General features: G+C 42.7%; 2 protein-coding genes across 2 annotated transcripts; both read left to right on the forward strand.

The window, feature by feature from the left end:
- Window positions 1–24: 24 nt before the first annotated feature.
- On the forward strand, window positions 25–2,744 carry hspa1b (heat shock protein family A (Hsp70) member 1B). The gene is made up of 2 exons (XM_076740348.1): window positions 25–47; window positions 698–2,744. The coding sequence occupies exon 2, from the start codon at window positions 720–722 to the stop codon at window positions 2,637–2,639; it is 1,920 nt and encodes a 639-aa protein (XP_076596463.1). The 5' UTR covers window positions 25–47; window positions 698–719; the 3' UTR covers window positions 2,640–2,744.
- A 2,539-nt stretch (window positions 2,745–5,283) lies between these two features.
- On the forward strand, window positions 5,284–27,614 carry kcnc4 (potassium voltage-gated channel, Shaw-related subfamily, member 4). The gene is made up of 4 exons (XM_076742063.1): window positions 5,284–6,567; window positions 20,294–21,230; window positions 21,939–22,115; window positions 25,785–27,614. Exons 1-4 carry the CDS (start codon window positions 5,953–5,955, stop codon window positions 25,850–25,852), a joined length of 1,797 nt encoding a protein of 598 aa, XP_076598178.1. The 5' UTR covers window positions 5,284–5,952; the 3' UTR covers window positions 25,853–27,614.

Genomic DNA, 27,614 nt, shown 5'->3' on the forward strand with positions numbered 1-27,614 from the left:
CTGAGATCCTTCGACAGCTTTGAGCAACAGAGAGATTATCACTGAAAGTAAGTAGTGATTCATTATCGGATTGTGGTTGAATTAATTTGAATGGAAACATCAGTGCAGACTTCTTTCTGTTGTGACTTATCTGTGTAGTGTAGGATGCATCCTCGGGCATTATTTCAATCCACTAAAAGATGTCATTAAAATTTACTACTACTAATGCGTCAGTTCTGTTTTATATTATGTCTTTATTAATGACGGTATGAAGTTCATTCCACAGTACATTACAGAAACTGTTGAATTTGAGTATCTAATTATAGAAAATGTGTTAAAATTACTTGAAAATAGAAAAAATAATTAATTTAGGGACTGCATAAATCAAATGGATGAGTGTAACATTTATTACCATTATTATTTATTTATATTTCCATAGTGGAGCAGTTTCATTAGATTAAACTTGTGCCAAGAAACAGTCTGCTCAGCAGAGCATAACTAATAATGTTGAGGTTTTTCAGTCAGTGTTTCCTTAATTTTAGCTGAACCTCTAACATGTGTTTCATAAAAAATGAGAGATGGCACAACAAGCATTTTATCAATATTACTAACCTCAATTGTCTAGTAGTTCTGAATGATTTCAGTTGCAGTGATTGATGCAGTTTCACATATTGCAGTACAAAATTAAAAACTGATTCCCTATTTTTTTTTTTTCTAGGAACTCTAAAGCAAAAAGCAAGATGTCCTCAGCTAAGGGAATATCTATTGGCATTGATCTGGGCACCACCTATTCCTGTGTTGGGGTTTTCCAGCATGGTAAAGTGGAAATCATTGCCAACGATCAGGGCAACAGGACCACTCCCAGCTATGTGGCCTTTACCGACACAGAGAGACTCATTGGAGATGCTGCCAAGAACCAGGTTGCCATGAACCCCACCAACACAATCTTTGACGCCAAACGGCTCATCGGGAGAAAGTTTAACGACCCCATTGTCCAGTCTGACATGAAACTCTGGCCTTTCAAGGTGATGAGTGATAATGGAAAGCCCAAAGTCCAGGTGGAGTATAAAGGGGAGATTAAGACCTTCTACCCAGAGGAAATCTCCTCCATGGTCCTGGTTAAAATGAAGGAAATTGCTGAGGCCTACCTGGGACAGAGGGTGTCAAATGCAGTCATCACAGTTCCAGCTTATTTTAACGACTCCCAGAGGCAAGCCACCAAGGATGCCGGGGTGATTTCTGGACTGAATGTTCTGAGGATCATCAACGAGCCAACAGCAGCAGCCATTGCTTACGGCCTGGATAAAGGTAAAAGAGGAGAGCGCAACGTGCTCATCTTTGATCTTGGGGGAGGCACCTTTGATGTGTCCATCCTGACCATTGAAGATGGCATCTTTGAGGTGAAAGCCACCGCAGGAGACACACACCTTGGCGGGGAGGACTTTGACAACCGGATGGTCAATCACTTTGTAGAGGAATTTAAAAGAAAACACAAGAAAGACATCAGCCAAAATAAGAGAGCAGTGAGGAGGCTGCGTACAGCTTGTGAGAGAGCGAAGAGGACCCTGTCCTCCAGCACCCAGGCCAGCATTGAGATCGACTCTCTGTTTGAGGGCATTGACTTCTACACCTCCATCACAAGGGCACGCTTTGAGGAGCTCAACTCGGAGCTCTTCAGGGGAACACTGGAGCCAGTTGAGAAGGCCCTGCAAGATGCCAAGCTGGATAAGTCCAAGATCCAGGAAATTGTCCTGGTTGGTGGCTCCACAAGAATTCCCAAAATCCAGAAGCTCTTGCAAGACTTTTTTAATGGCAGAGAGCTGAACAAGAGCATCAACCCAGATGAAGCTGTGGCCTATGGTGCAGCAGTCCAGGCCGCTATCCTCATGGGTGACACCTCTGAGAACGTCCAAGATCTGCTGCTGCTGGACGTGGCTCCCCTGTCTCTGGGCATTGAGACCGCAGGTGGGGTTATGACACCTCTAATCAAACGAAACACCACCATCCCCTCTAAGCAGACCCAGATCTTCTCCACATATTCAGACAACCAGCCAGGTGTGCTGATTCAGGTGTATGAAGGTGAGAGAGCCATGACCAAGGACAACAACCTCCTGGGCAAGTTTGAGCTCACAGGTATCCCTCCTGCTCCCCGAGGCGTACCGCAGGTGGAGGTAACTTTCGACATCGACGCCAATGGCATTCTGAATGTGTCTGCCGTCGACAAAAGCACCGGCAAAGAAAACAAAATCACCATCACCAATGACAAGGGCCGCCTCAGCAAAGAGGAGATTGAGCGGATGGTGCAGGACTCTGAAAAGTACAAGGCTGAGGATGACATGCAGAGGGAGAAGATATCAGCAAAGAACTCACTGGAGTCATACTGCTACCACATGAAGAGTAGTGTCGAGGATGAGAATATGAAAGGAAAGATTAGTGAGGAGGACAAAAAGATGGTCGTTGACAAGTGCAACCAGACGATCTCCTGGCTGGAGAACAACCAGCTGGCAGAGAAAGACGAGTATGAGCATCAGCAGAAAGAACTAGAGAAGGTGTGCAAGCCGATCGTGACCAAGTTGTATCAGGGAGCAGCACCGTCAGGAGGCTGCGGCAGCCAGGCAGGGGGCAGCTCCACAGGCCCCACTATTGAAGAAGTGGATTAAAACCATGGGAGTCAGCGTTTTGTTTACAGAAATACTTTGGCCTTAGTACTGTTGGTTGCTAGCAAAAATGGAATTTCACATTTTTGTGGCTTTTTATGTCAGAATTAAAACAGTTAAAAAAAATACAACTCTCTTTAAAAAATGTTCTTGTAATGCACAAAGCAGAATTTACAGATGATTTTTAATAAGTAACAAATGTTCAGTTTTTCACTCCAACAATCAATGAATCATATTTGTGTCACTGTTCAATAAAACATTAAAGACAACAGTTTTCTCCAATCTGGAACTCAGTGTCTGTTTATTTTTGGGGCTCTTCTAATTAGATTACCATTTTATTTATCTTAATTTAGCACAGATTTTGATGCTTGTTCCTTTTGTGACTCTGGCCAGAAAATTATTTAAGGGAATCACAAACTGATTTTGGTCATGATGGATGATTGATACTTTCCCAGCACTTATATTTCTACCTTTGTGTTTTATGAATTTGGCAAATCTCTTTGGCCAAGATTTACCTTTTTCTTGTTTTGGATCCTGATTAATAATTTGAACCTATGTTTAATACATAAGACACAAGTTATAAATACAAGTAGGACACTGTTTTTAAAACACAATATTTAGAACAGTCTTTGTATAGTCTCACTGTGCTTTTGGAAACTTGCTGGCATTTTGTTCATTTTTTTTCCCTCCTGTTGTAAATTCTTAAAGCTTCCTATCCAAAGGATTTACAGAGTATTTTCACCAAAGGAAAATTTAATGTATGTGTAGGATTTTCATCTTTTGCCTCTTTTCCTGTCCTGTGAAACATCCTTCAACATAAATGTAAAGGGTCTAAAGCTGTGCTTTAACATCAGAAGACAACACATAACGTTCAAAATAACACATCCTGCCTATTAATGCCAGAAAGCTCATCATCAAGATGAATAGTCAGATTTAATCAAATGTAGCTTCTGTACATACCGGCAAACTCTCAAGTATGTTTTCCTGACTTAAGCCCAAGTCATGCCTAGACAGACTCCAGAGAGCCTTCATAGCAATAAATAGTAACAGAGAGAAAGCATGGGTTGGAATGGAACTAGGTCCATTTACTCAAGTGCTGGTCTTAATTGCAGTTTTGAGGTACTTGTACTTTACTTAAGCATTCCACTTGTCTGCTAATTTATACTTCACTACCTTTATTAGGCCTATCATTTACTTTGTAAATTAAAGGTTCTGCACATCCACACAAGTGTTTTCAATTACTCTGGCTGATTGGCTCTCTTGTCAGGTGTAGGTTAGGTGAAGGCATGCTGGGAATTAGGGGATATATGATGTAAAAAACTGAGGGTGTACTATAGGTGTGCAGGGGCTTAAATTTTACACATTATACATTTATACATTATTCTGATTATATCAGTAATAATAATAATAATAATAATAATAATAATAATAATAATAATAATAATAAATCACTTAATTGATGGCGCATACATTACCCACAATGCAATTCGACCGCCGACAGTTCAGCGGGGATTCGGGTTTGTTATGCTAGCAGCGGCTAGCTAGCGTAGCCTCAAGCATAGAAGAAGAGTGGGCTACAGAGGTTTGCTGAGCTCATCTCTGTCTGTGTCCAGCCGCACAGATTTATGTCATTTTCAAAGTTGTACTTTTTAAAACATTTATGAGAGTTCACGCAGCTCCTTCTGGAGCCATGAAATACTTTAATACAACTTGCTTTTAAAATAAGCTGTAACTGTTAGTACTAATACACACCTGTCAACAGACTTTGTGTAAAGTCAGTGGGGTTTCTCTGCAGGTGATATTTTGAATACAGTATTTTAACTTGTGACAAAATATTTTACTCTGTGGTACTACTACTTGTCCTTAAGCAAAGGAAGTGAGCATTTCTTCCACCACTGATATTCACCAAATGACAATCCTCAATGGCTCGTTCAACGTGTTGTTCACTGAATGATCCACTAGGTGGCGATCTTAGTTGGCGTCAGCAACACATGACTTTGGTAAACACACTGGAGGACTCAAAGCTACCTGTTGGATCACACTTTGTAGTCGCTTGATAAAAACAACGATAATCACGATAATCTCGGTGTACTCCTAAAATCACAGTAACATCCCATCTTTCTGGGTCTTTTACTTGACTGCTGAACGTCCACGTTAACGTTAATCCCTATAAATAAAAAAGAGTAATGAAATGGCCTAATTTAAGAGGTTCTGTAAGATGTCTTTGCACGTCATGTCGCTGTTTCCGTGCACTTCTTCTGTAGTACTTCATCAGCCAGTGTGCAAATGATCCTATAGTCATGGGAATAGCAAAAGGATCCACACGTTGTGCTCGGTGTTGGTTCTACTTTTTGCTCCCGGTATTCTGTAAGACTCAGAATGTGAAGCTTTCTGTCTGTGCAGCTCAGCATGCTCCCATGATGAACGAGACTCCAATAAGCTAAATAATTACCCTTTTCAAACAGGAAATCGAGGTTTGATGAAACACCTGAGATATTGCTCTCCTCTCCTCATCAGCCCATCCTCTCCGTCTGATTAGAGGGAGTGGTTCAATAATGCGCCAGCCTCCGCCAGCAGCCAAAGAGTTAATCTGTCGAGCCTGTTGTTGAACGCACCATCCAACCGGGCTGTGTCGCTAAGGGAAGACAGGCTACTTGTGGAGAAGCAACAGATCCCCAGCTGGAAAACAAGCTCACATCTGGCACCCGAGCCAAGCGTTTTTCCAGCAGGAAGACCTGGAGGAATAATCTCAGTGCGTGATTACATGCGCGACCGGATCAACCTGAGGCGTCCTCGTCCAGTGTGGAGGAGAGAAAAGTTGTCAGGAGTAGTTGTGGATTTTGGCGTTGCAGAATTTGCCGAAGATTTGTGAAAAGGGAATGAGGAGTGACACATTACGTCAGGTTAAGTGGTTCATCCTGTAGGTCCGTGCTACCGTGCGCAATTAGCCCCTTTTTTTGTTAATTGGAAACAACCTCGTGTTCATGGGCGGGGAATAAGTGCAACATCTGGAGGCATCAATTCAAGTCACATTTTGCAATCTATTAAAAACACAGCGAGGCTCACTGACCGCCTGTGTTTTGTTGCGGAACCAGACTGAGTTTAGTAACAGGTGGTTTTTATTGAGCGTCTCACTCCGGCGCTGTCTGGACCATCAGGCTGTTGTTTCTGGAGAGATGAGACACACAGGTCATTGTAAGACTTTGGGTCTAAAATGAGGGCGCACTTGGCGTTGATTTTCTGATTTTTTTAGTTTTTTTTTTTGGACTCCAGTTTGTAACGGAGGGGCGAGCCGCCAGAAGACCCCTGCTTCTCAATGATAAGCTCGGTGTGTGTTTCGTCTTACCGGGGGCGCAAGTCGGGCAACAAACCTCCGTCTAAATCATGTCTGAAGGAGGAGATGGCAAGAGGGGAAGACTCGGACAAAATTATTATCAATGTGGGCGGCACTCGACATGAAACCTACAAGAGCACCCTAAGGACCCTGCCGGGGACACGCCTGGCATGGCTGGCAGACCCGGACACGCAGGTCAGCTGTGACTCCGACGCTGCGCCCCCGAGTGCCACGGAGTTCTTCTTCGACAGACACCCCGGCATCTTCGCCTATGTGCTGAACTACTACCGAACCGGCAAGCTGCACTGCCCGGCAGACGTCTGCGGGCCGCTCTTCGAGGAGGAGCTGGCGTTTTGGGGGATTGACGAGACCGACGTGGAGCCGTGCTGCTGGATGACCTACCGGCAGCACCGGGACGCGGAGGAGGCCCTGGATATATTTGAACCGCCGGACCCGGACGACACCGACGACGACCGAGAGATACCGAGGCGGTTCGGCATCGAGGACTGTCCCGACAGGTCGAGGGGCTGCTGCGAAGTTTGGCAGCCGAAGGTCTGGGCCTTGTTTGACGACCCGTACTCGTCCAGAGCAGCCAGGGTGAGTTCACCAGGTGTTCTGTCGTTCTAAAGTAAGGTGTGAGACCATAGAGCCTCAAAGTGATTTCCATTGGGGGGGGGCACATGCTGTCTTAATCAACAGGTGTCCCCACGAGGATCAGCCAATCAGGCTGCAGCAGCTCCAGGTACAGCTGTGTGTGTGTGTGTGTGTGTGTGTGTGTGTGAGCTATTTGGGTTTGTATTCACACTCTCACATCGAGGCTTTCATTGTTCACACCTCACAGTCGGGGTTTGTCTGGACCAGATGTTTCAGTCCAGCTCGCCCGTGTCTCACTGTTGTCTGAAGGGTCAATTTCAATTTACTCCATTTCACCAGGATCATTTATTCAATATCAGTACTGCCTACTGAGTCCTCCAGGGTACACAAGATCAACACAGGACACAACAAACAGTAAAACAACAGCAACAGTCTGCCAGTCGAGTGTGCTGGTGTTCACATTTCACTTTATTCCTCAGTGGCCTCAAATGTTTTATGGTTTAAAATCTATCAAGTCAAAAACTCCTGTAAATGAGTGTAGCCAGTGATGACACTTTTCATGCATTTCACAATAACATCTGTGGTTTTTCATCCTGGCGAGACCAACATCCATGTTACTGTTAAAGTTCAAGTACTCACTGGATTTCCTTGAATATGAAACATTTCTGGGAAGTTTTTGGCAGGTTGAGTTGATGCTTGATGAGGTTCTGTGTTTTTTTTTTTTTTGTTTTTTTTTTTCTTCCTGGGACATGTCTGCTCTCTGGCCACAGTTCACGTTTTGACATCTGTTCCACTGACTGCGTTTCCAGGAACAGACGTGGACTCGCCCACACATCAACCAGAGATTGAACATCCTTAAAAGAGACATCCTAGCTACTACTCTGCTAATGTTTTAAACAACAGTTTATAGGAAAATCTCACACCAAACATTTGCTTGTTTGTTTGAGTTGGTCACCTTTAGAAAAGCAGTAGCGTTCTGCTTGTGAATGTAACTCAGAACCACGAACATACACAGGACTGATGAGTATCACTGTTGTGGTGAAAGTGATCAATCCACTGAAAGAAAACAGAAATAAATACTAGAGGATGCTGTTACCAAACTGTTAGTCCACTTTGGGAAGTGGCTTCCCACCTGCAAAATAAACAGGGAAAGTTTAGTGTTACAATATTTACACACATCCAAAAACCTGTTGATTTCCAAGTCTTTCATCGTGTTTAACAGCAGGTGTGTTTCTCCTTCTGATCAGAAATGTGGGCTTTTCTTTTGTGCATGCATCTCTACCCCAGCCCTGCAAACTTTTGTCCAGGCAGCGCACAGAGCTGACTGTAAACCAGCAAGAGCCAGAGTGTCACAAACTAAGAAGCACGAGTGAATGCTTGTAAAACCCGAGTAATAAAATGCTAGCTTTGGAATGAGGTCTTATTTGTGATGTCCACATGCTGCGGTATCATATCCAATTCTGAATATTGCCATATTCAGAATAATAGTGGAAAACTCATGCTCATGTAAAGGTAGTCAGTGTCCTTGTGCACAAAGGCAAGTCTGTAAAGAATTTGTTTTCCCTGTTTGCTGTGGAAGAATTTGTCCGCACAGATCCTTGACGCCAACCTCAACCTTTCAGTCCCGATTCCAGATGATAAGAAAAGAGACCAGAGCTCTCTTTTCTTATCATTATTATTGTCTTACTTATCGTCCACAAGAGATCTCAAACCTGTATAAAACTCCAACAGCCGAAAAACTATTGTGTAGTGTTTGGGGTTCTGGCGAGGTAGTGCCGTCTGTCCACACCGGAAACATCTAGCGGTGAGGTTCCAGATTGCAACCTGCTGAATACCCCTCATGTCACCCCTCCATCTCTGTGTAGGAGAGCCTACAGTGGCTGCAAATCGCACGACAAACAGCATAGGCCGTCTGTAGAATCAGTGTTTTGTTTGTCCGTTTGGGGCTACTGTAGAAACATGGCGGTGCAATGTGTCGGATTCGTGGAAGAGGACGCGCGCCCTCTGTAGATATAGAGCTCCTTCTGAGGTAGCAAAACGATTCTTTTTTTCAGGTGATTATATATTTATGAACGCATAATTCTGAACATTATGTCACATTTCTGCTAATAGGTCCCCTAAGTCTTACACACCGGTCTTTTAATTCCCTTTTTCATATAGATTCAAGGCTCTCTCCAGACAACTTAATGTTTCTGTCAGTCATGTGAATAAGCAGTTTTTTCAGTCTAGGTTATGAAATCGTACCGAAATGCTGAAAATAGAGAAAATGCTGTTTCATGGCGAAAATACAGTGACGCTGAAGTGTTCCCACACATCCTGTTCAAGGTTTGCACTCAAAGGTCCTCAAAACATGAGTGTTTGAAAGGCTGGAGTGTACATCCATATACAGTTAATCACGCAGTGTATTAAACAGAAGAACAGGGTCCAGATACACATCGAGGAAGGAGAAAAAAGAGCCAACCGTTTAAATCAACTAAGAGAAACTCAGTGCGATGTTGATCGAAGCACCGCTGCCTGTTTTTAGCAGATTTCTGTATTTCTCATGCTATTAAAAGATCATTATCATGACACAGCTGAAGTGTTTGATGTGTATTTGTGATTTCAGCATAAGCAACCCCACGAAAAAAGTTGCGTGGCTTTCTCACGATGAGCAAGATACACTGCTGTTTGGTTTATCGACAAAAGAAATGTTGCTGTGTCGTAAATTAAAATCAATTTGCTCTCATTTCTTCCACAGGGGATATGAGCCAGCTGTAAGCAGTTGAAAGTATGCTATGCCTAATGGATTAGCAACAAAAGCGGCAGAGTGCTTAGTGAAGTAAACGTGAAAGCAAGTATCGAGTGTCATTATAGCAGGAGTTGTCAGGCAAAGGGCCAGCAGCTCTCATCAAAAAGAAAAATACATTTAGTCCAGAAAGAGAGGCTGATGCTCACTCTCACTTCTGTTTGCCTTATTGTGCAGTTGAATGGTCTATTCAGAGACTCTCGCAGTGTTGCAGAAGTATAGTGTTCTTTTCGCATGCCAGTCTCACTACAGATAGTGTTTATTTTAGCTTCTCGTCCAGGTGGCATTTGCAGGCTGTCACAGTGGAACAACCGGCGTCTCTGAGTCACAGCTGCCGCCGCGTCGCTGCCATCTGAGGATGACCGCGAAGCCTGCCATGTTTATCACGTCTCTCGCCGCGGAATATTTGTAAATGAATCAGATTGGGATCTTTCTGGAAGTACGTAGAAGAATGAGGCGGGCGGGTACATATTGACCCAGTCATCATGCTCTCAGTCCATTCCCTCTGCAGCCGGTTCATGTATGTTTGCTGTGTGTTCATCGTGAGAGGATGCAGAGGGAATTTTCAGGGACTCACGTTTACTTTATGGCCTTTTTGTTTCAAAGCGCCTGCACGCTCATCTCAGGTAATGTGATTCTTGAAAGCCGGAGGGATGTTCATCTGTCCGCCATTTAAGCCACATCCTCCCCACCATCATCCAAGACTGGAGGTGCAGCTCTCTGAGTGTTTTCTGATAATGGCACCACTCACAAATCAAACACATGAGAAGATCACAAACAGCAGCAACACTCAGTGCAGTCAGAAGGTGTTAGAACAGTAATGGCTCTTTACTGCAGCACAGTAGATCCAATATGAAACAATAACTGCGAGATAAAGGTGTTGACCCTCAGCTTTAATTTGAGGGTGTTTTCGTTTACATCAGATGAACTTTGTGTGAGCTTTTGCCCTCGTTGGCCAACAACTATGAGATGGATTGCTATGAAACAAGGAGGAGAGTTGCCCAAATGTGAGCGTAGCCTCAGTCAGACCCACTTACGGTGTGTTCAGCTGCATATGGAGGCCGTCCGGCAGAAAATAATGTGTCACATCAAATCCACTGATGTTCATTCAGTTCTGGATATTTTCTTATGGAGTTGTTTTTAATCAATTTTATTCATCCTTTTATTCATCCACTACCTGATTAGACACCCTTTCTGATAACAAAATGTACTTTGATCATTAAACACAGAATTCAGAAGAATTAACAAAGTAACACTGGTTCCATCGGTCTGTAGCTTTGTGCCGAAACAAACGAGCTGCTGCACAGTTTTAGACTCTGTACTGTCCTCCAGTTGTCGGGGACAGACAGTCTGTATAAGTTAACCTTAATGTTAAGTCATCATCTTTGATATTTGCTTCTTAGTTCTTTGTGCATGAGGTTTATCTCTCAGAGACATCTGCAGACTTTTATCTATGCCTTTTGTCAGGCATGGACTACAGTCATTCTCAAATTCAAAAGTCAAACACACGTTCAGATGGATTGAGGTCAGGTGACTGACTTGGCCAGTCAACAACATTCCTGTCCTGGCCTCCAAACCTCCTTGGCTGTTTGTCCTAACCGCTGGGAACAAAGTATTAAAAGATCGACAATTTCTACACTCCCACCTGATGTGCAGCGAGCGCTTTCCAACGCCTCTAAAGCTGAAAGTCAGAACGTTAACCTCAGAGTGATTCTTTCACTTTTAAACCAAATAACTGCAGCACGGAGCCAAAGCTCTGAAAACATCACTGATCAGGTAGCATTGCTGTAGAAATAAACAGGTGGTTAATTCAAATGTTATTTCTGTTTTAACACCTGGAGAACTTCATGGCACTCTTTTGTTGTAGCAGGCTGTGCTTTGTTACACGTCGCAGTAGGCTTGACAGGAACTTTAAACTCAGACCTGATCACTTTATTCAATCTTCCCTAATGCAATATTTCATGAAGTCCACAGCCATGGTGCCTGTAATTAATCATGCTGTGGTAATGGGCTGCAACTTGTTATCAGTGGTGAGCAATTATAACTGCCTTTCCCACAGAAAAGAGCAATGCAATGTATCCCACATAGAGAAAGAAATCAATTAGTCTTTGTTGTGAGACCAAGGGATAAACTGATGTGAGATTCTTGAGGGCTGGTGTGTATTTTCCTAGTCTAGATTTCCAATAATAATTGGTAATAACAGAAGGCTGTTTTTATTGATTGCCATTTACATTCAAACATATCACCTGGATTAGAATATCGTATGAGGCAAGATATTACTGATATTGATGCATGTTAACATCAGGGGGAAAGTCAAGAACTAAATCATCTCACCTTTGTCTTCAGGGGATCATGTCAATGTATTTGCTTATGAAGTTTTGCAGAAGAAGTGTCACCACGTCCTCTCAAAACCTCATGTCTGCTCGGAGTGCTGCGGTGAAAACAGTTGATTTTAAATAAGAAAATATTGGTCAGCATCCTTCAGTGAGTTGCTTTGCTCGTTGCTGATTTTGAAGCTTGTTCTCACACGTCGGATCTTGTCTCAGTGTGACACCCAGCTGATAAATAATAAAGGAGCGTTCTGAGCAGAACCTCTTATTCCTCTGGGCCCGGCGTTCACGGTGCTGACACCTTTCTCTGCTGCTCCGTGAATGGAACACGGGGTTTGATGTTTCACACATCATCAAAGCCGCACAGCCTCGTTAAGGAGACTTTTATAGCGCTGAATTCTCAGTGAAAGAGGGACGTAATCCTGTGTGATTATGGTGCTTGTTTATTCTGCTGGGTTCTAAGCCTGTTTGCTGAAAATAGATCGGTTGTGTTGCTGTGCGATCAGCGATGCATCGCAAAGTCTGCACAGAGTTGCAGACTCTTTTTGTAGAGGTTTGTAGAAAAAAAGAGGAATCAATAAATAATCATTACTGAAAATATCATCTTCAACATAAACCAGCGAGCAATTATCAGTGATGTGGACTGTTTATGTTTTAGCTGCACTTTTAACTGGCAATTGTCTGTGATTTTCCCTTTTAAAAAATCCATTTGGTTAAAAAAAGTTAGAAATAATTTGATACGGAGCATTCAGCTGAATTAATAACTACGAAATAACAGCGTATTCATCAGTGAAGAAGATTGGCCGAGGCAGCAGCTGTTATCAGCTTGAAACCTCAGCAGGGTTGCTGAAAGTGTATTTACATTCCAGAGGGAAAGAAAAACAAAAAGTTCCTCTCTGTTCACTTTAATGCATTTGCACATTTGAGATCTTTGTCAAATATGTGCAGGCAGTGTTTTTACTGGCCGACTGTTTGATGAGCGACGAAAGGCTTTGACTGGTGAGATCTGTGTTTCCTTGAGATGCATCTCATGGTCTTCATCCCCTGTCTGTGCTCCAAAATGGCCTCGTCTGTCGGCTGTGGATGGCCCGATCCTCCATCCTGGTCTTAAGGACTCTCATCATCGTCGTTTTGTACCTCTTGGTCTAGAGTTCCTCTCTCTCTCCATCCTCCTCCTCATTAATAGGATGTTCTGCTCTGTGTTGGAGGTGTTGCGCCTCTGATCTTGCTTTTTATCATATTACAGATCATCACACTTCTTTTGCTTCATGTTTCTGGTTCCACGACATGTGAACGTGATAATGAGTGACTCCTCTCAGCGGACAGGCTTGTTGTTGGACATCAATCCTCCTCAGGTGTGATGTGAATTCTGAGAAAACGCCACAAGACGCGTCTCTTGTTGGCTTCGCAGCTGCTGACTGCTCAGTGGGCTCGTCGCTGTGCTTCTTGCGTATGGCGTGTCCATGTTAGTAACAGAGCGTGATGCAGAACAGCTGGAGGTGATGGCTGTGATGGGACTCCCCAGCTGCTGCACACTGATGCACAGCCTGCTGCCTGTCGTGCGCCCTGCCTCGCTCCCTCCCGCTCTTGATTTTCCCAGCTGGGGCCGGCTGACCGTCCCTTCGAGGGACCTGTGCTCGGTCTGGACACTGACACCTGATGACCTTGGACTGATGTCTTTTTAGCACCAGTGTTGGGTGTTACATTTCCTCAAAGGCCTCACTGTACTCTGCTCCTGTAGATGTGGGCCTCGGAGGCTTTGATGTCATCTGTATCATGATTCATATAAATCTTTACTTCAGCTTTATAGCGTCTTTTCATTTGTTGTTCAGCTGTTCTGCTGCAACTGTAGTGTTTTTGGTTCATTCTCACTACTCTCATAGCAACACTTTCAGTGAAAATCCACTGCACACTACCTGCAAATGGCAAAACAAAAGTAGCAGGTGAACACAGCGAAACATTTAGTAGCTTAAGAGCCCTCAGGAGTTGGTGGAGAGTGAATATTGGACCTACCCTCGCCCAATGGACAGAAACACAACTCTAAATCAATGCTAATGTTACTCAGTCTCTGCTGGATGTGTGCATAGACAGCTGTATGTGAACAGGTTCACTTTTCTAACTTTAGGAGGTGATGATTCGTCAGTGTTGTGTTTTATAGCTTGTTTCTGATGAAAGCATTTGGCCCAAAAGTCAGTTACTGCAGGTTGAGGTGAAAGAAGTAATTCCATAGTGTCAAAATCTCATCTCTCAATTCAAAGTGAAATTTCGCCACTTGAATGTAATAACATGGTCTCCAGCAGCAGAGGTAGATGGTTCAGTTGTCATGATGACGGTCTTCGTCGCTCAAGTCTCTGATTTGATCAGACTTGTGAACGGTAGCTGTCAAACAAATGTAGTTGAATAGATATTCAAATATTAGTAGCATCAAATGGAAACATGTACATGTACAACCCAGATTCCAAAAATGTTAAAATAAAATGCAGAATGTTCCAAACAGGTGTTTTTGGAGCATTCCACATCTTTCTCAGTCTTTAGTTGCTCCTGTCCCAACTTGTTTGAAACATGTTGCTGCATCAAATTCAGAATAATCAGATATTTACAAAAATCAGTGAAGCTGACGAGGTAAAACATTAAATACACTTTCTTGTATATCAAAAAGGATCAGCAAATGATCACATTCTGTTTTATTCACATTTTTCACAGCGTCACAACTTTTTTGGAATCGCGGTTGTACCTCAAAATTGCGCAAAAGTCCAAAATCTAAGAAATAACAGTTGATCCTGAGTTGGGGAATTTACAATTACAGCTGCACAAACAGACACTTAGTGGTAGGAAGTCAGTGGACAGCAATAAGCCGAAAAGTATGCAATTAACAAATATGTTATGTAAATAAAGACATAGTGTTTGAATCAGCTTTTGCCCAGAGCGAGATTGTAGAACCTTCATTTACATTCTCAGGAAGTGAAAAACAACACGCTCTGTGTTAACATCCATCTGACCTCATAATGATTCTCGCTTGTATAACAGCTGACCGACATGGAAACACTCTGTGGTGGCAAAGAGATATTATGGCAATCACTAAGACACTGTGGCTGTGTTGAAAGTTTCCACTACTGCGCTGTAAACATGGGATTGTGGTCTCCTTTTTGTGTCAGGCCTCAAATAAACCATACAGACACGTTTAAATGCTGCAAGATTTATTGAACAGGACAAAGACTTGCTGATATGGACACACGCAGACTATAAAGATACAAATTGGCGGAGAGACAGACACTTCGCTCCAAACTCAAAAGTACTTTGAGACGAGAAGTGGCAGTCATGCAGCCTCCAACAGACACAAACACACACAAGTGTGAGGTTAAGCTGTGTCATGTTATTGTTAGACTTTGGTTTTGAACCTTTTGTGAGCAGAGCAAATTGTCCTCGTGTGTGTGCCAGGACCTCCAGCACCTTCCCTGCGGAGGTGCCCCCGGCCGCAGATACCCAGCTCTGTTTAGTCCTGGGATAAACTGTTTGGCATTTGAGTAAACTGAACTCTGTCAGAGCCTGTCAAGCATCTGAACAGCAGCAGGACTCACGGTTTTTATTTAGTGGCTGCTGGTTTGTCATCAAACTGACACTCAGTGCAGCAGCCGTCTCTGTGTGATGTGCTGCAGAGCCAGAAAAGTGGGACTGAGAATCCCAAAAATGATGAATGTCACTTGGAATGAACATCTGAATAGATGTATGAGCCCAGTATAGAGAGCTGATGATGACACATGCATATATTCAGTTGAACCTCCTGTAGCCTGTGTGTGTTAAGGCTTTTGTGTAAAATTTTGCTCTCATGGTGAAGTACTTGGTGGTAATTCAAGGTCGCTTGTGTTTTGAGTATATAAATTAAGTCTCATAAATGATCACTGCTGTCCTTTTCACAGTCAAACACGATAACCACCTGATACACATTTTGGTGTTTAGTCAGGTAGGAGGTGCGTAGCTGCCGGATCACCTGGGAACTGACCATCGTCGAGTCCACAGGGCAGCAAATGATTTAACATTTTAAAATGCTGCATTAGGATTGTTTGCAGGGTTTTATTAGTATCAAGCTTGTAAATTCATTTGCTTTTAGTGCTGCAATAAATTATTCAGTCACTCATTCTGAGTGTGTTCATCTGTGCTGGAGTGATTATTTATTTATTTTTTTTAATGCACTGTGAAAGTGGAACATGCTCCCGGTCATCATTAGCATGACAAAATACTGCTTTCTTTACATTTCAGGGTATGTCTGTCACGTTGTGCCACGGTAATATTCTAATCCCAGGTGTGTCACATACTGTGATCTGTACAACGTGTGCTATGACATTAATTTGATCAGATATTCTGGACAGGGAAGGTGCTTCTGTTACTTCAGTCTTTTTCTGCTTTTATTAAGGGCTGTTAAGATGAAGAGAGGGTACTGCTCGCTATTTTGAAGTGCCTAATCACATTTTGTTTTCCTGAGTCCATCACCAGCTATCGTTCGGCCTGGCTACTGAGCCTTAATCCTGTTTGAATACCAATCCAACTGTTTTTGTAGAACTTCTCAGAAACTATGACACAAGAAGTCCCCAAAAGCTGTCATATTTCACAGAATAATGCCTTGGACTGCATCACTCAGATGGAGCAATGACAATGTAAATGTTCTAACCTTGTATTCATTGTATTTGTTCCTTCTGATATTCTGCCAGACGTGACATCTGGTGGATCGGACAGCTGAATTTCAGAGCTGTCTGAATTCTCTGCTGTAAAATTCTCACTTGTGCTTCCTGTCAACACCAGAATCACACTGGACCTGTGTTGCAGAGGTCAGTGTAATGAATTTGGAGTCAAAATTCAATTAACTTTTGCTGGACAACCTAACGATGGTTTGGGCCATGGTGGTGTAACTGGTGGGATGTAGTCATGGTCCCACATGTTGATAACTGATCTACGTATGTCTGAGCAGTAACATATCCCTCCTTCTTAAGCAGCTCTTCTTCTGGTGTTTACACTGAGCTCCACTATTCAGGCTATTATTCAGGTTATTATTCAGGTATGTCAAGTGAAGAAGTGGGACTCAGGAGTCCAGAGAGGGTTGATGAAAAGCCGGGGTCATATTTTATTAATGGACTTTGGAAATTGTCTTGCCGAGGTGCTTCAACAGAGGCTGAACCCTCTGGTTTGATGGAGGCCACGATTATCTGGCAGTGACTATATCTGGCTCTTCTGTCTGTCTGGCTTTCCAATCGGAAGACATGGATGAGAGGACACAGTGAAGCCATATTTTGTGTCTCTCTCTGTGTCACAGAAACTGTGACTGCATGTTAGAAAGTACTTCATTTTTAGTAGATAAAGGCTGTAAAACAAATTCAGTGTTACTGAGACGTTCAGTTTTCAGATGAAAGTGCAAAAAAAATCTGTTTCCATAATGCAGGATTTAATGTAATAAGACATAATTTAACATGTGATTAACATATAAAATATGATGATGATGATGATGATGATTACGGATTAAACTAAGCAACACTGCATTAAAAGGAAACCTGCTTTTACTTAAAGAAATTTTGCTGGCAATACTTCACAATTTTTTGGGGGGATTTTTAGCCTTTATGATAGAGACAGCAGATAGGAAAGGGGGCAGAGAGAGACAGAGGGGACGACACGCAACAAATGAGCCACAGGTGGGAGTTGAACCTGCGGCCACTGCAGAGGACTGACAGCCTCAACACATGGGGTGCACACCCTACCAACTGCGCTATAGGGGCACCCCACTTCAGTACTTTTACTTGTGCAAAGTGTGTATTTTTAGCAAATTATCTGAGTATTTCCTCCACTATTGGTTGTAAACTGGTAGGGACCTGTAGATAAATCCTTTTTACATATTAATAATCCTTTACCTCAGCCACTGTAACTGGCCAGATTAGTTGCAAATCCACCTGTGTGCATATGTTTCTTTTAGTTTCTATTTAGTTTCTATGCTGTTGGGCTTGTTGTGATGCACCCCATGACTCAGCCCTGTAACGCACACACTGCACACAGTTAGCCATGGTGATGTTCAGGGAAACCATGTCCAACAGGGGGAACTCTGAGCTCCTCCAGGGGCAAGGTTGAGGCTCCTTGTCCCACGGCTCATCTTCTCAGGGGATCTGAGCTGCGAGCGCCTCGGAGCTTTGCAGGGACAAAGCTGAAGGAAATTGTCACGGTAGAAAGCTGCACATTACATGAGTGCACAATAGAGATGTGATAAGACGTGTTTTATACTGTATATTTCCATGCATGCAGTGTCTCAGTTTTTGCTGGTTTGAATATGAGCTGCTATTATTCTAGACTCCATAAACTGTCCAGTTCTTATTTCTTTTGTTTGCTCCCCAATGAATTAGTGCCCCCATTAGACATTACATGCTTTATTTGTTTTTTCTAATCACAGAACCAAACACTATAAAGCCGAATGATATGTGAGAGGCCCCGGAGGGAGAAAATCGTGCATGCAAGGCACAGGTACATATTTATCCAGCTGGAAGATTAGAAAGGTTGGAGAGTCATTACAATTAATCCAGGCTTTAGTAAACAATAAGGACATATCGGGTATGAGTTAGCACACAGTGTTAACACAAACACAGACAGGCAGGGCCATTGTGCTGGGTCAGGTGAATATCATGCAGCCACATCGTTCAGTTTACCTCCCATGAATTGTAAAAGTGGTTTGACTCACTGGCCATTCTGTTTAGGTTTATATTTTTAAGGGGCATTGTTTGCATTATATTGTGCTTGCAATAGATCACTGAAACATGTCTGATCAACCTGACAACAGGACAGGTGACTGTAAATCTTTCATGACTCAGCTTCCCTTCTTCTTCGTCTCGCTCTGGGCTAAAGCTGATACAAACACTATATGTATGCATATACATTATGAGACGATTTCCCTCATGATATATTTGATTTTCTTCAAGTCAGTCCCTTCTGTCAGTGTTGGCACCGTGTGTGCGCCCCCTGCTGTCCGTGACTGGCGGGTCTCATGCTAATAGAATCACGTTTTCTCTCAGCATGATTCAGTCTCTGTGTTCATGGGAGTAATTGCTTTGAAATTGGTCTGTTTTCTCTGAGAACATTGTCCTGACGCTCCTGTGGACAAAGTGCTTCTTCAAATAAAAAAATAAAAAAATAAAAAACTTCACTCACTAATCTTCAATGTAGAGTGGCCATGGATAATCATGACAACAAGTTATTTCCTGGCAGGTAATGGGATAGCATGAAAAAGAAGATTATGTTTGATTTCCAAATTTTTCTGTGATTTTTCTTTTGGGGGGTGCATGATTGGTCTAACATGATAATTTTTAGATAATGAGGTAATATGTGCCTTTTGATTAGGCACTCGTTTCTATTGGTTTCAGGGAACTAATGAAACAGGTGAAACAGCAGGCAGATTACATCGTGTCACTTGGATTACCATGAAACCTGATTCAAGCATTCAGTTCCTCCTCAGGATGAAGTGTAGTAGCTTTGTTGAGATCAAATTCAACGAGACTTTGGTTTACACATACCTGCCAAACTAACGACTTTCCCCTGTCTCAGCTGTGTTTTGTGTGGCGTTGCTTATCATTAGCACGTGCTAATTAGCAAATGCTCACATGCTAACAAGCAAAGGTAAACCTTATACCTGCTAAACATCAGTATGTTAGCATTTTGAGCATGTTGGCATGCTGATGTCAGCATGTAGCGCCAAGCACCATGGTCTGTAAACTGAGCCTTACAGCTAGCATGGACTCTTAGTCCCTTTAAAATATTTCTCAAAGCTGAATAGCAGCTGCTAAAAATCTTACTATAATGATCTTGTTATGTTATGAAATTCTCTATTTAGATATCATTCAGCCTATACTAAAATGTTGTTTCTCGAGCACTGAGCCAAGAGCCTGAGTTCTTCCCTCGTTGCTGCATTTATCTAAAGTTAGTCAATTTAAGCGGCCGCTCCATTGTAAAGAAAAATACTGGTATTTGTTAGGGGTAGGTGGGTGAAGGTTTGTCACAGTGGTCTGGGTAGCCCCTTTCCTTTGTATTATTTGGTATGTTGGTGTTGTTTGCCCGCTGGTGTCTGCACACAGTCAGCATAGTTGGATATAGCAGGCCTCATTTACTCTCCTTCAGATGAATCTTTTTGCAGCCTTTCATTCGTTCATGCTAAATTAACTTCACAGACAATGATCCATCACAGTAAACTTGCATCCTTACTTTGATGTTGTCAGACTTTGTCTTATCGTCTTTCTTTGTGCCTGACTTGAGTGTTCTCATATCAGGGTGTTTTAGTCTTTAGTATTTTAGTCTTTGCTTACTGTCAATCAGCTGACACTCGCTGCCTCCGCCAGAAAATAATCCCCCAAAACATGCTGCTTTACAGACGTGATTGGCACATCCATGTCTTCTTATTTGTGATGCTGTAAAGTTTGTGGATAAAAAGAATAATATGATATAATTACATATGGCATAGACTGAAAAATCTTCTGGAGGCACAAGTCATGCAGACAGGATTTAATGGAAGATATTGGACAAACCATTGATTGCTCATTAATTTGCAGGAAGGCATGAAATTGTGTTGATTAATTGTTTCATCTGTCTCATCCAGGGAGTTGCATTTGCCTCTCTCTTCTTCATCCTGGTGTCCATCACCACCTTCTGCCTGGAGACCCACGAAGCCTTCAATGAACTGCAGAACCGGACGGAGCTGGTTGTTGTTGGCAATGTCACAAGTGAAGTGGAGAGGAGGGAGATGGTAACCAAGCCCATCCTCACCCTGGTGGAGGGCATCTGTGTGCTGTGGTTCACATTTGAATTCCTGGTGCGTATCATCTGCTGCCCAGACAAGGTGGTCTTCATCAGGAACATGCTCAACATCATTGACTTTGTGGCCATTCTGCCATTCTACCTGGAGATGGGCCTGAGCGGTCTGTCATCCAAAGCCGCCAGCGACGTGCTGGGCTTCCTCCGTGTGGTGCGGTTTGTCCGGATCCTTCGGATCTTCAAGCTGACTCGGCACTTTGTCGGCCTGCGCGTGCTGGGCCACACGCTGAGGGCCAGTGTCAATGAATTCCTCCTTCTCATCATCTTCTTGGCACTGGGTGTGCTCATCTTCGCCACCATGATATACTACGCTGAGCGCATCGGAGCCAAGCCCGACGACCCCACAGGCTCCAACCACACACACTTCAAGAACATCCCCATCAGCTTCTGGTGGGCTGTGGTCACCATGACGACGTTGGGCTACGGAGACATGTACCCACAGACGTGGCTGGGCATGATGGTGGGGGCGCTGTGCGCGCTGGCCGGGGTGTTGACCATCGCCATGCCGGTCCCTGTCATCGTCAATAACTTTGGGATGTACTACTCGCTGGCTATGGCCAAACAGAAGCTGCCGAAAAAGAAGAAGAAGCACAACCCGAACCCAGATGCTCCGACTGACTCAGCCTCGTTTGGGAAATCGGAAACAAACTCCCACAGAGACAGCACTCAGAGCGACACCTGTCCGCTGGCTGTAGAGGAGAGCGTCTGCAGGAACCGCTCAGGTCAGGCCACAGTGCAACATTAAAGGGTCAGTTCACCCAAATGCAGAAAAAACACTTTCTCCCTCACCCTTTCAGGTACTTAGCTGTGAGGATTTTATTTGCTCAAGTTTTAACTTCTGATGTTCTGTTACTCAGAATATTTCACAGACGTTGCTGTGAGCAGCTTCTGTTTGGAGCTCATTTCTACCATATAAATATTTTAATTTGTTGTCTGTTTTTTCTGTAGAGTTCCCAGCATCATGAGGAAATCGTGAGTTGTTTGAATTTTTAGATTTTTGTTTTTTTATTTCAAAATTCAAGGTGATGCTTTCTTTATAATTTGGGTGAACTGACCCTTCATGTTAATGTTTATGTTTATTGTGTTTACTCATTAGGTTTTTGATTTAGAAAGATTGTTTTATTTAACCTGTACATTTAATCAATGAAACATTTATATTTTATTGGCCCTGAGCCTAAAAGTAGCAAACAGCCAGTGTGTTTCTGGTCTTATAGTCTTAAAGTGTGTCTGACAGATGAGCTGTACTTAGTCATAAAGACAGTAACACACCGGGATCAAATTACTTTTTATAACATCTCAGGCAAATTGAATTTCATCACAGAAAAATACCGATTTTATGCAATATACATCTGCCTTTGTCTGGGCCCTCAGGGTAGTTTCAGTAAAAGCTTTGGCATTTATGTCGCAATGTGTTTTTGTCTTCCTGTCAGACTCCAAACAGAACGGGGATGCAAATGTGGCCCTTTCCGAGGACGAAGGCTGCAGCCTGACCCAGCCGCTGTCCCCCAGTGAAAAGTGGTCCCTGCGGTGCCCCCGAGGGCGAGACAAGACTAAGAAAGAGGCCACCTGCTTCCTCCTAACCTCTGGGGATCCCAACGTCCATAATGGTAAGTTACATACATAAAGTGCATGATTGAATATACACATTTACTGTTTGTAGTGTTGCATTTTAGCTGTTCTGGGGTTTCAGTTCACTTGTTTTTTTAGGGGTCAGGTAATTTGTGTTTCTTTCATTGGTGCTCTCTGGGAATTGAATGGTGTATTCAAGAAAATCCTGTTAGTTGAGGTCAGGTTTGAGACATACACTATATGCAACTAGTTCCTGGCAGTTTGACATTTTGGGAAATCTGCTTATATATCTGCTTTTTTGCAGAGTTAGATGAGAAGATTGATGACTCTCATGTGTTTTCTCTAATTATGAAGCTTTTTGCCTAAAAGAACTTTCAAGCTTACTAATTGACACCTCGTGAAATCTTGTTTGTTTCACTGTAACAATGACATGTTGTGGTTTTATGTTGGTTGTTGACTATTTTCTGGCCAGAATGGTGTAAAATGCTGAACTATTCCTTTAAGTCATTTTTCATTCGGGCATGTCTGTGTTGAGGGTGGGTTTGGTAACTATAGTGTACAGTGGAGACATCATACTGAAGATTTTTATTTCTTAGACCAAATGACCCACTCAAACTAACCTCACATGAACTGTGGACTTCATACAGTATTTATGATTTTGTTCTCTTTTGAGCTGTCAAAAGGTTTAACGAGAGTAAAAGCCCACAGCCAGGCTTGCGGCCCCTGCTGTAATTACACTCAAGAAAACACAGTTGATGGATAGATGAAATACCAAGGGAAATTTTCACTATACTTACACTACCTCACCGGTAGTTTGGCAAAACATTTAAAGTTTGGCCTCAGGGTTGTGACAGAGGAATGTTGTTCGCTAGATATTGTTAGAGGATGTCGTTAGCTTAATAAAACAGCTTTATCCTCAGTATGATGTGCATTCTGTTCGAAGTTTTAGAGGCACTGAATCCCACCTTGAACTTTGACACACTCATGGGACTAAATGTGCTCTCAGCTTCAGCAACAAACTTTAAACAAGACCAAGATTCTACAGCTATGCTAGCAGCTCTGTGAGGCTGTACTTCAGTAGTGCTTTTCGCTAAATGCTAAGTGAGCATGCTAATGGCTAACAATGTTAACATGCTGATGTGACATGCAGATATAATGTTAACCACGTTCACCTTGCCAGTTAAGTGTGTTAGCAAGCTAATGTCTGCTAATTAGGACCAAACCAAACGAATCAGAGGCTGTTTTGCGAACATAACTGTGTTCAAGTCATTTCATGGCAATCCATCCAACAGCTGCTGAGATATTTCAGTCTCAACCAAAGTGACTGATTGACATCCCTAGAGCCATGCTACCAGTCTGGCTAAAACAAACCCAGTGTATGTCAGTCTGAGTTGTGTCGATGTCTGTAGAATCAATACCACAGGGTTTCAGTTCTCTCATTAAGACGTGAGGAAAAACTCCACTGTATGTACCCACTTCTGTTGAAACCTCCATCTGACTAAAGGCAGATTTTCGTCATTATTCCCAGGAAAGATTAAAAGGAAATCAATGGAAGAGCTTTTGAAGTACTAATTGCGTCATTTATCTGTTTGTGTGCGCTTAGTGAAGGAGCTTGTCTTCAATATGTCTTCACAGAGTTACGTTAGTGTTAGTAGTGACACGAGGTCCCAAACAACCTGTTGTGTGCAAGTATTTGTCATGTTAAGTTGGATCTTGTAGACATCCAGAATGCTTTGATATACGTTTGACTGTAACTTTGCACATTTTTAGCATGTACCACCAGTATTCTCTCATTTTGACTCTTTTAAGAGCTGACGCAGGTAACATGGATACAAAGGAGAAGGTGAAGCTCCTTTTAATTCTCTCAATTGACATCTGCTGTCAGCCTGCCGTCTCTCTCTGCTTGAATGGCCACTGGATCTCACATCTGAGCTTCCCAAAGTAGCCGAAAGCCCCCTTGTGAGAAGAGGCTCTATATTTGGCAGTCATGGATTCATTCCTGACATCCTGAGCACACATCCCACCCAAGTCAACATCCTGACATCCTGAACTGAAGGTGCTTTCCTGCAGAACTGCACTTTACCGAGACGCATTTTTCTACCAAAGCTCATTAGCACATCACTGTGGAGGAAAAAACAACACATAAATGGGGCACTTACTACAGCTTGGCTCCTATGAGAGTATATACCCCCGCTTTTTTCGACAGGCCATTACAAGAAATTGTATTTGGACATTTTTCCTGAAAGCCTCGTCAATCCCTGAATGCATCGAGTGCTGTAGATTGGTGTAGGTTGATGGCATGTTGTCATATGCATATGGCCAAAAAAAAAACAAAAAACAGACAACTTCAGTTAAATCTGTTAGATAAATGAGAAGAGGGACTTTTGTGGAGGCATAGTGATGCTCCAGGATAGCAAATCGTCCTTTAATATAAAATTTACAGCCTTGCAGTCACAGCTATGGGAAAGACACAAATGCAGAGAAAACACAGATCGATTCCAACCTGTTTCACACTCATTTCTTTAATAATACCCTAAATTATGTGGTCAGCTTGTGAAATTTGCAAAGTGAGCTGTCTTCTGATCACAGAGACAAAAAAATGGAAAGCTGAGTCAAGCCAGAACACCTCAAAACTAATCTTTGAGACAGAGAGAGAGACGAGAGAGAGAAAGAGAGAGAGACAAGAGAGAGAGACGAGAAAGAGAGAGAGACAAGAGAGAGAGAGCGATGGGAGGGGGGTAATTCAATCCCGAGCCCTGTGTCTGGTGAGTATGTGGATAATGACATCTCAGTCTTTTACAGGGGAATATCACACATACACAACACATTTCAGTCCACATTACCTGCAGACTGGGTTCAAGTGTTCAACTGTTATGGCAGAGTCAGAATAAAACAAAACAAAAAAAATCATGTCTTTGTGATAGCTGCCATTTTGAGTTGGCTAGATGGAGAGAGATTATGTGGCTCTGCTCTTCAGAGCTATGCCCATAGGGGATGGTGTTCGCTTGATTCCAGGGCTACAGGATATAAGGTATGGATAATATTTCACCAGAGCAGTATGGCAGGAAACAGAGAAAGGGACAGATGGATGCAGCAGGTCTGAAGATGCTCAGATGTTATCAGTGACAGGAAACGGTCACCCTCTCTGCAGCAGGAACAAAATGCTCGTGGATTTGAGGCGATTAAGGTCGTCACAGGGAGTCGGTCACAGAGCTCGCGCTCGCCGTGACAATTCGTACGTGGAGAAGTAACCACTGTCCTGGTCGAAGGCGCATTGTCTCACAATCAGCGGCTCGCTTCCGTACGATGAGTGCAGATGGTTGTGGCAAACTGTTCAAGTGCTGGTAAGAGGAAGCAGCATGCGGATATACAGACAAGCAGAGAAACGATCTCTGAGCTCGGATGATCGTCCATATTCCCGAGTGACTCCTCTGCATGATCACCACTAATAGGTTTCCATTAACAAGATAGGTGGTCAAAGCTGAAGTCTCCTGCTGGTCTGTGAAGTTCAGGTCTGCAGGATTTCTCTGTCTGCGGAGTAGAGTTAAAATATTGCTACTCACAGCCTGAAGAGGCTCGGCTTTTATTCGGCAGAGATATTTCATGAGACGACGTGAAAAAAGTCATTTTCTTGGTCTATCGTGCTCATGTCGTATTCGTAAGTCACCGTGTTTGATTGTGTTTCTGTCTTTTGTGTTTCCTAACAGAGAGCTGTAAAGACATCCTCGCCGCCACTGGAAACTACACTCAGCCGGAGGTCACCACTCTGACCTGATGCTGATTGGACACGAAAAGAAGAAAGAGCATGAATTTGTGGCGGAGCACATGCTGTGCAGAGCTGCAGCTCTCGTCACTGCTTTCTTTTCCTTCCTGAGTTCACTGCAGACCGGATTCTTTTCATTCAAGACAAGATTTTTTTTGTCTCTGTCATACATTCAGATCCCTGTGGTACAAAATCAGTTACATAGCAGATTTATCATATTTATGCTCATTTACATGTTACAAAGCATTTTGCATGTTTTGCATGATCTAGCATTGTATGTTGTACAAAAGTGACTACTATTTATATGCTTGTCATCTAGTGGTCATCGCTTGACTTAAAGGCCCTGCGTGTTATGATTGATATGACAGGATGGTGTCCGTCCAAATGTATCTGAAATTTTAACTGAATTTTGAAGAAATCTGCAAAAGAAAATGTGAATGAATGCTTGTTTTCCATCCAATACCGTGACACATTGTTACTGCCACTGTTAATCAGATCTGATCAAACCTCACCCACGCAGTCCTCACGAAGCAGACTGGCTTCAATAAATAATAACTAACTTACTAGTTATTGGTCAGCTTTGACTCTTGCTTGTTTAGTCACGATTATTTAATGTTAGAGAGGAGCCTGTTTTAACCGTTCTGTATCTTTGCATTCGTTATCATGATTGATTTTTTTTGAGTAGCGTCCACTACTTGTAAATATGGGTTTATACAGCAAAACTGTTACTGTGAACTAGGATTAGATGAAAACTTGAAATCGTTGTTCGATCCTCTTCAAAACAGATCCTTTGTTGGTCATCCGGTCTCTCCCTTCTGTCGTGCCACTGCTCTTTAACACTGACCACAGGGACAACATGCAGATACTTTGTCGAGACACAGCGTGGTATGAATGCTGCTCAGGCAACACATTGTTTGTAAATCCTTGTACAATAAGAGAGTTTAACAAAAGAAAAAAAATGAATGGAGCAGTATTGTCTTTTACATTAGCTGTATACAATTGATGCATCACTACTGGTTGACTTTGGACCAAATGTAGACTCTTAGATTACTTGGTAGATTTTCAGTACCATCCTTAGTAAAAAAAAAAAAAAAATAGACAGTGCAATGCCATCAGTTCCACTTGTGCCTCATGTTTAGTAATGGAGCTTAATGTGCAGTAATGTAATTAGATTTATTCCCTAACACTTCTGGTTGTGTCAGATCTGTTGAAACCCTGTTACATGTTTCCACGGATAGAAGAGGTGGAGGAGGAAGAGGAGGAGGAGTGCAGTTTCTTTCACTTGTGACTTTAACATATTCCTCATGGTCTACCATAGTGGCCTTAAGTTTGATAAACAAAGTGAAAGTCCATGTCATCTTCATCACTCTCCAGCTCTGTTCCTGTGCTGACCCAGAGGTCTGTAATTATGTATAAGCACAGTTGTACATATGTAGCACAGTACAATATTCTGGATTGTTCCTTAAAGCATTGTGTCCTCTGTGTATGACATGAATATGCATCATGAAGTAGTTGTTAATCAATAATGAAAGATTATTGTTTTGATAATTCACCCTTTTAGCCTCATTTCATGTTTCCCCTGTTGTATATACTCGAATGTGACGGAGAAGCACACAGCACATCACTTTCATATCCCATCATTATGGATTGTATACGTGACTTTGATGGATTTGAACTCCAGCTGTAAGATATTGTATGTTTGTGCGTGTGTGTGATGTTGTTTCATGTAGGCATGTGTGTCTATGCAGAATAGAAATAAAATTCCCCCCACCCC

This window comes from Chaetodon auriga, chromosome 10 (assembly GCF_051107435.1).
Source record: "Chaetodon auriga isolate fChaAug3 chromosome 10, fChaAug3.hap1, whole genome shotgun sequence".
NCBI classification, from domain to species: Eukaryota; Metazoa; Chordata; class Actinopteri; order Chaetodontiformes; family Chaetodontidae; genus Chaetodon; species Chaetodon auriga.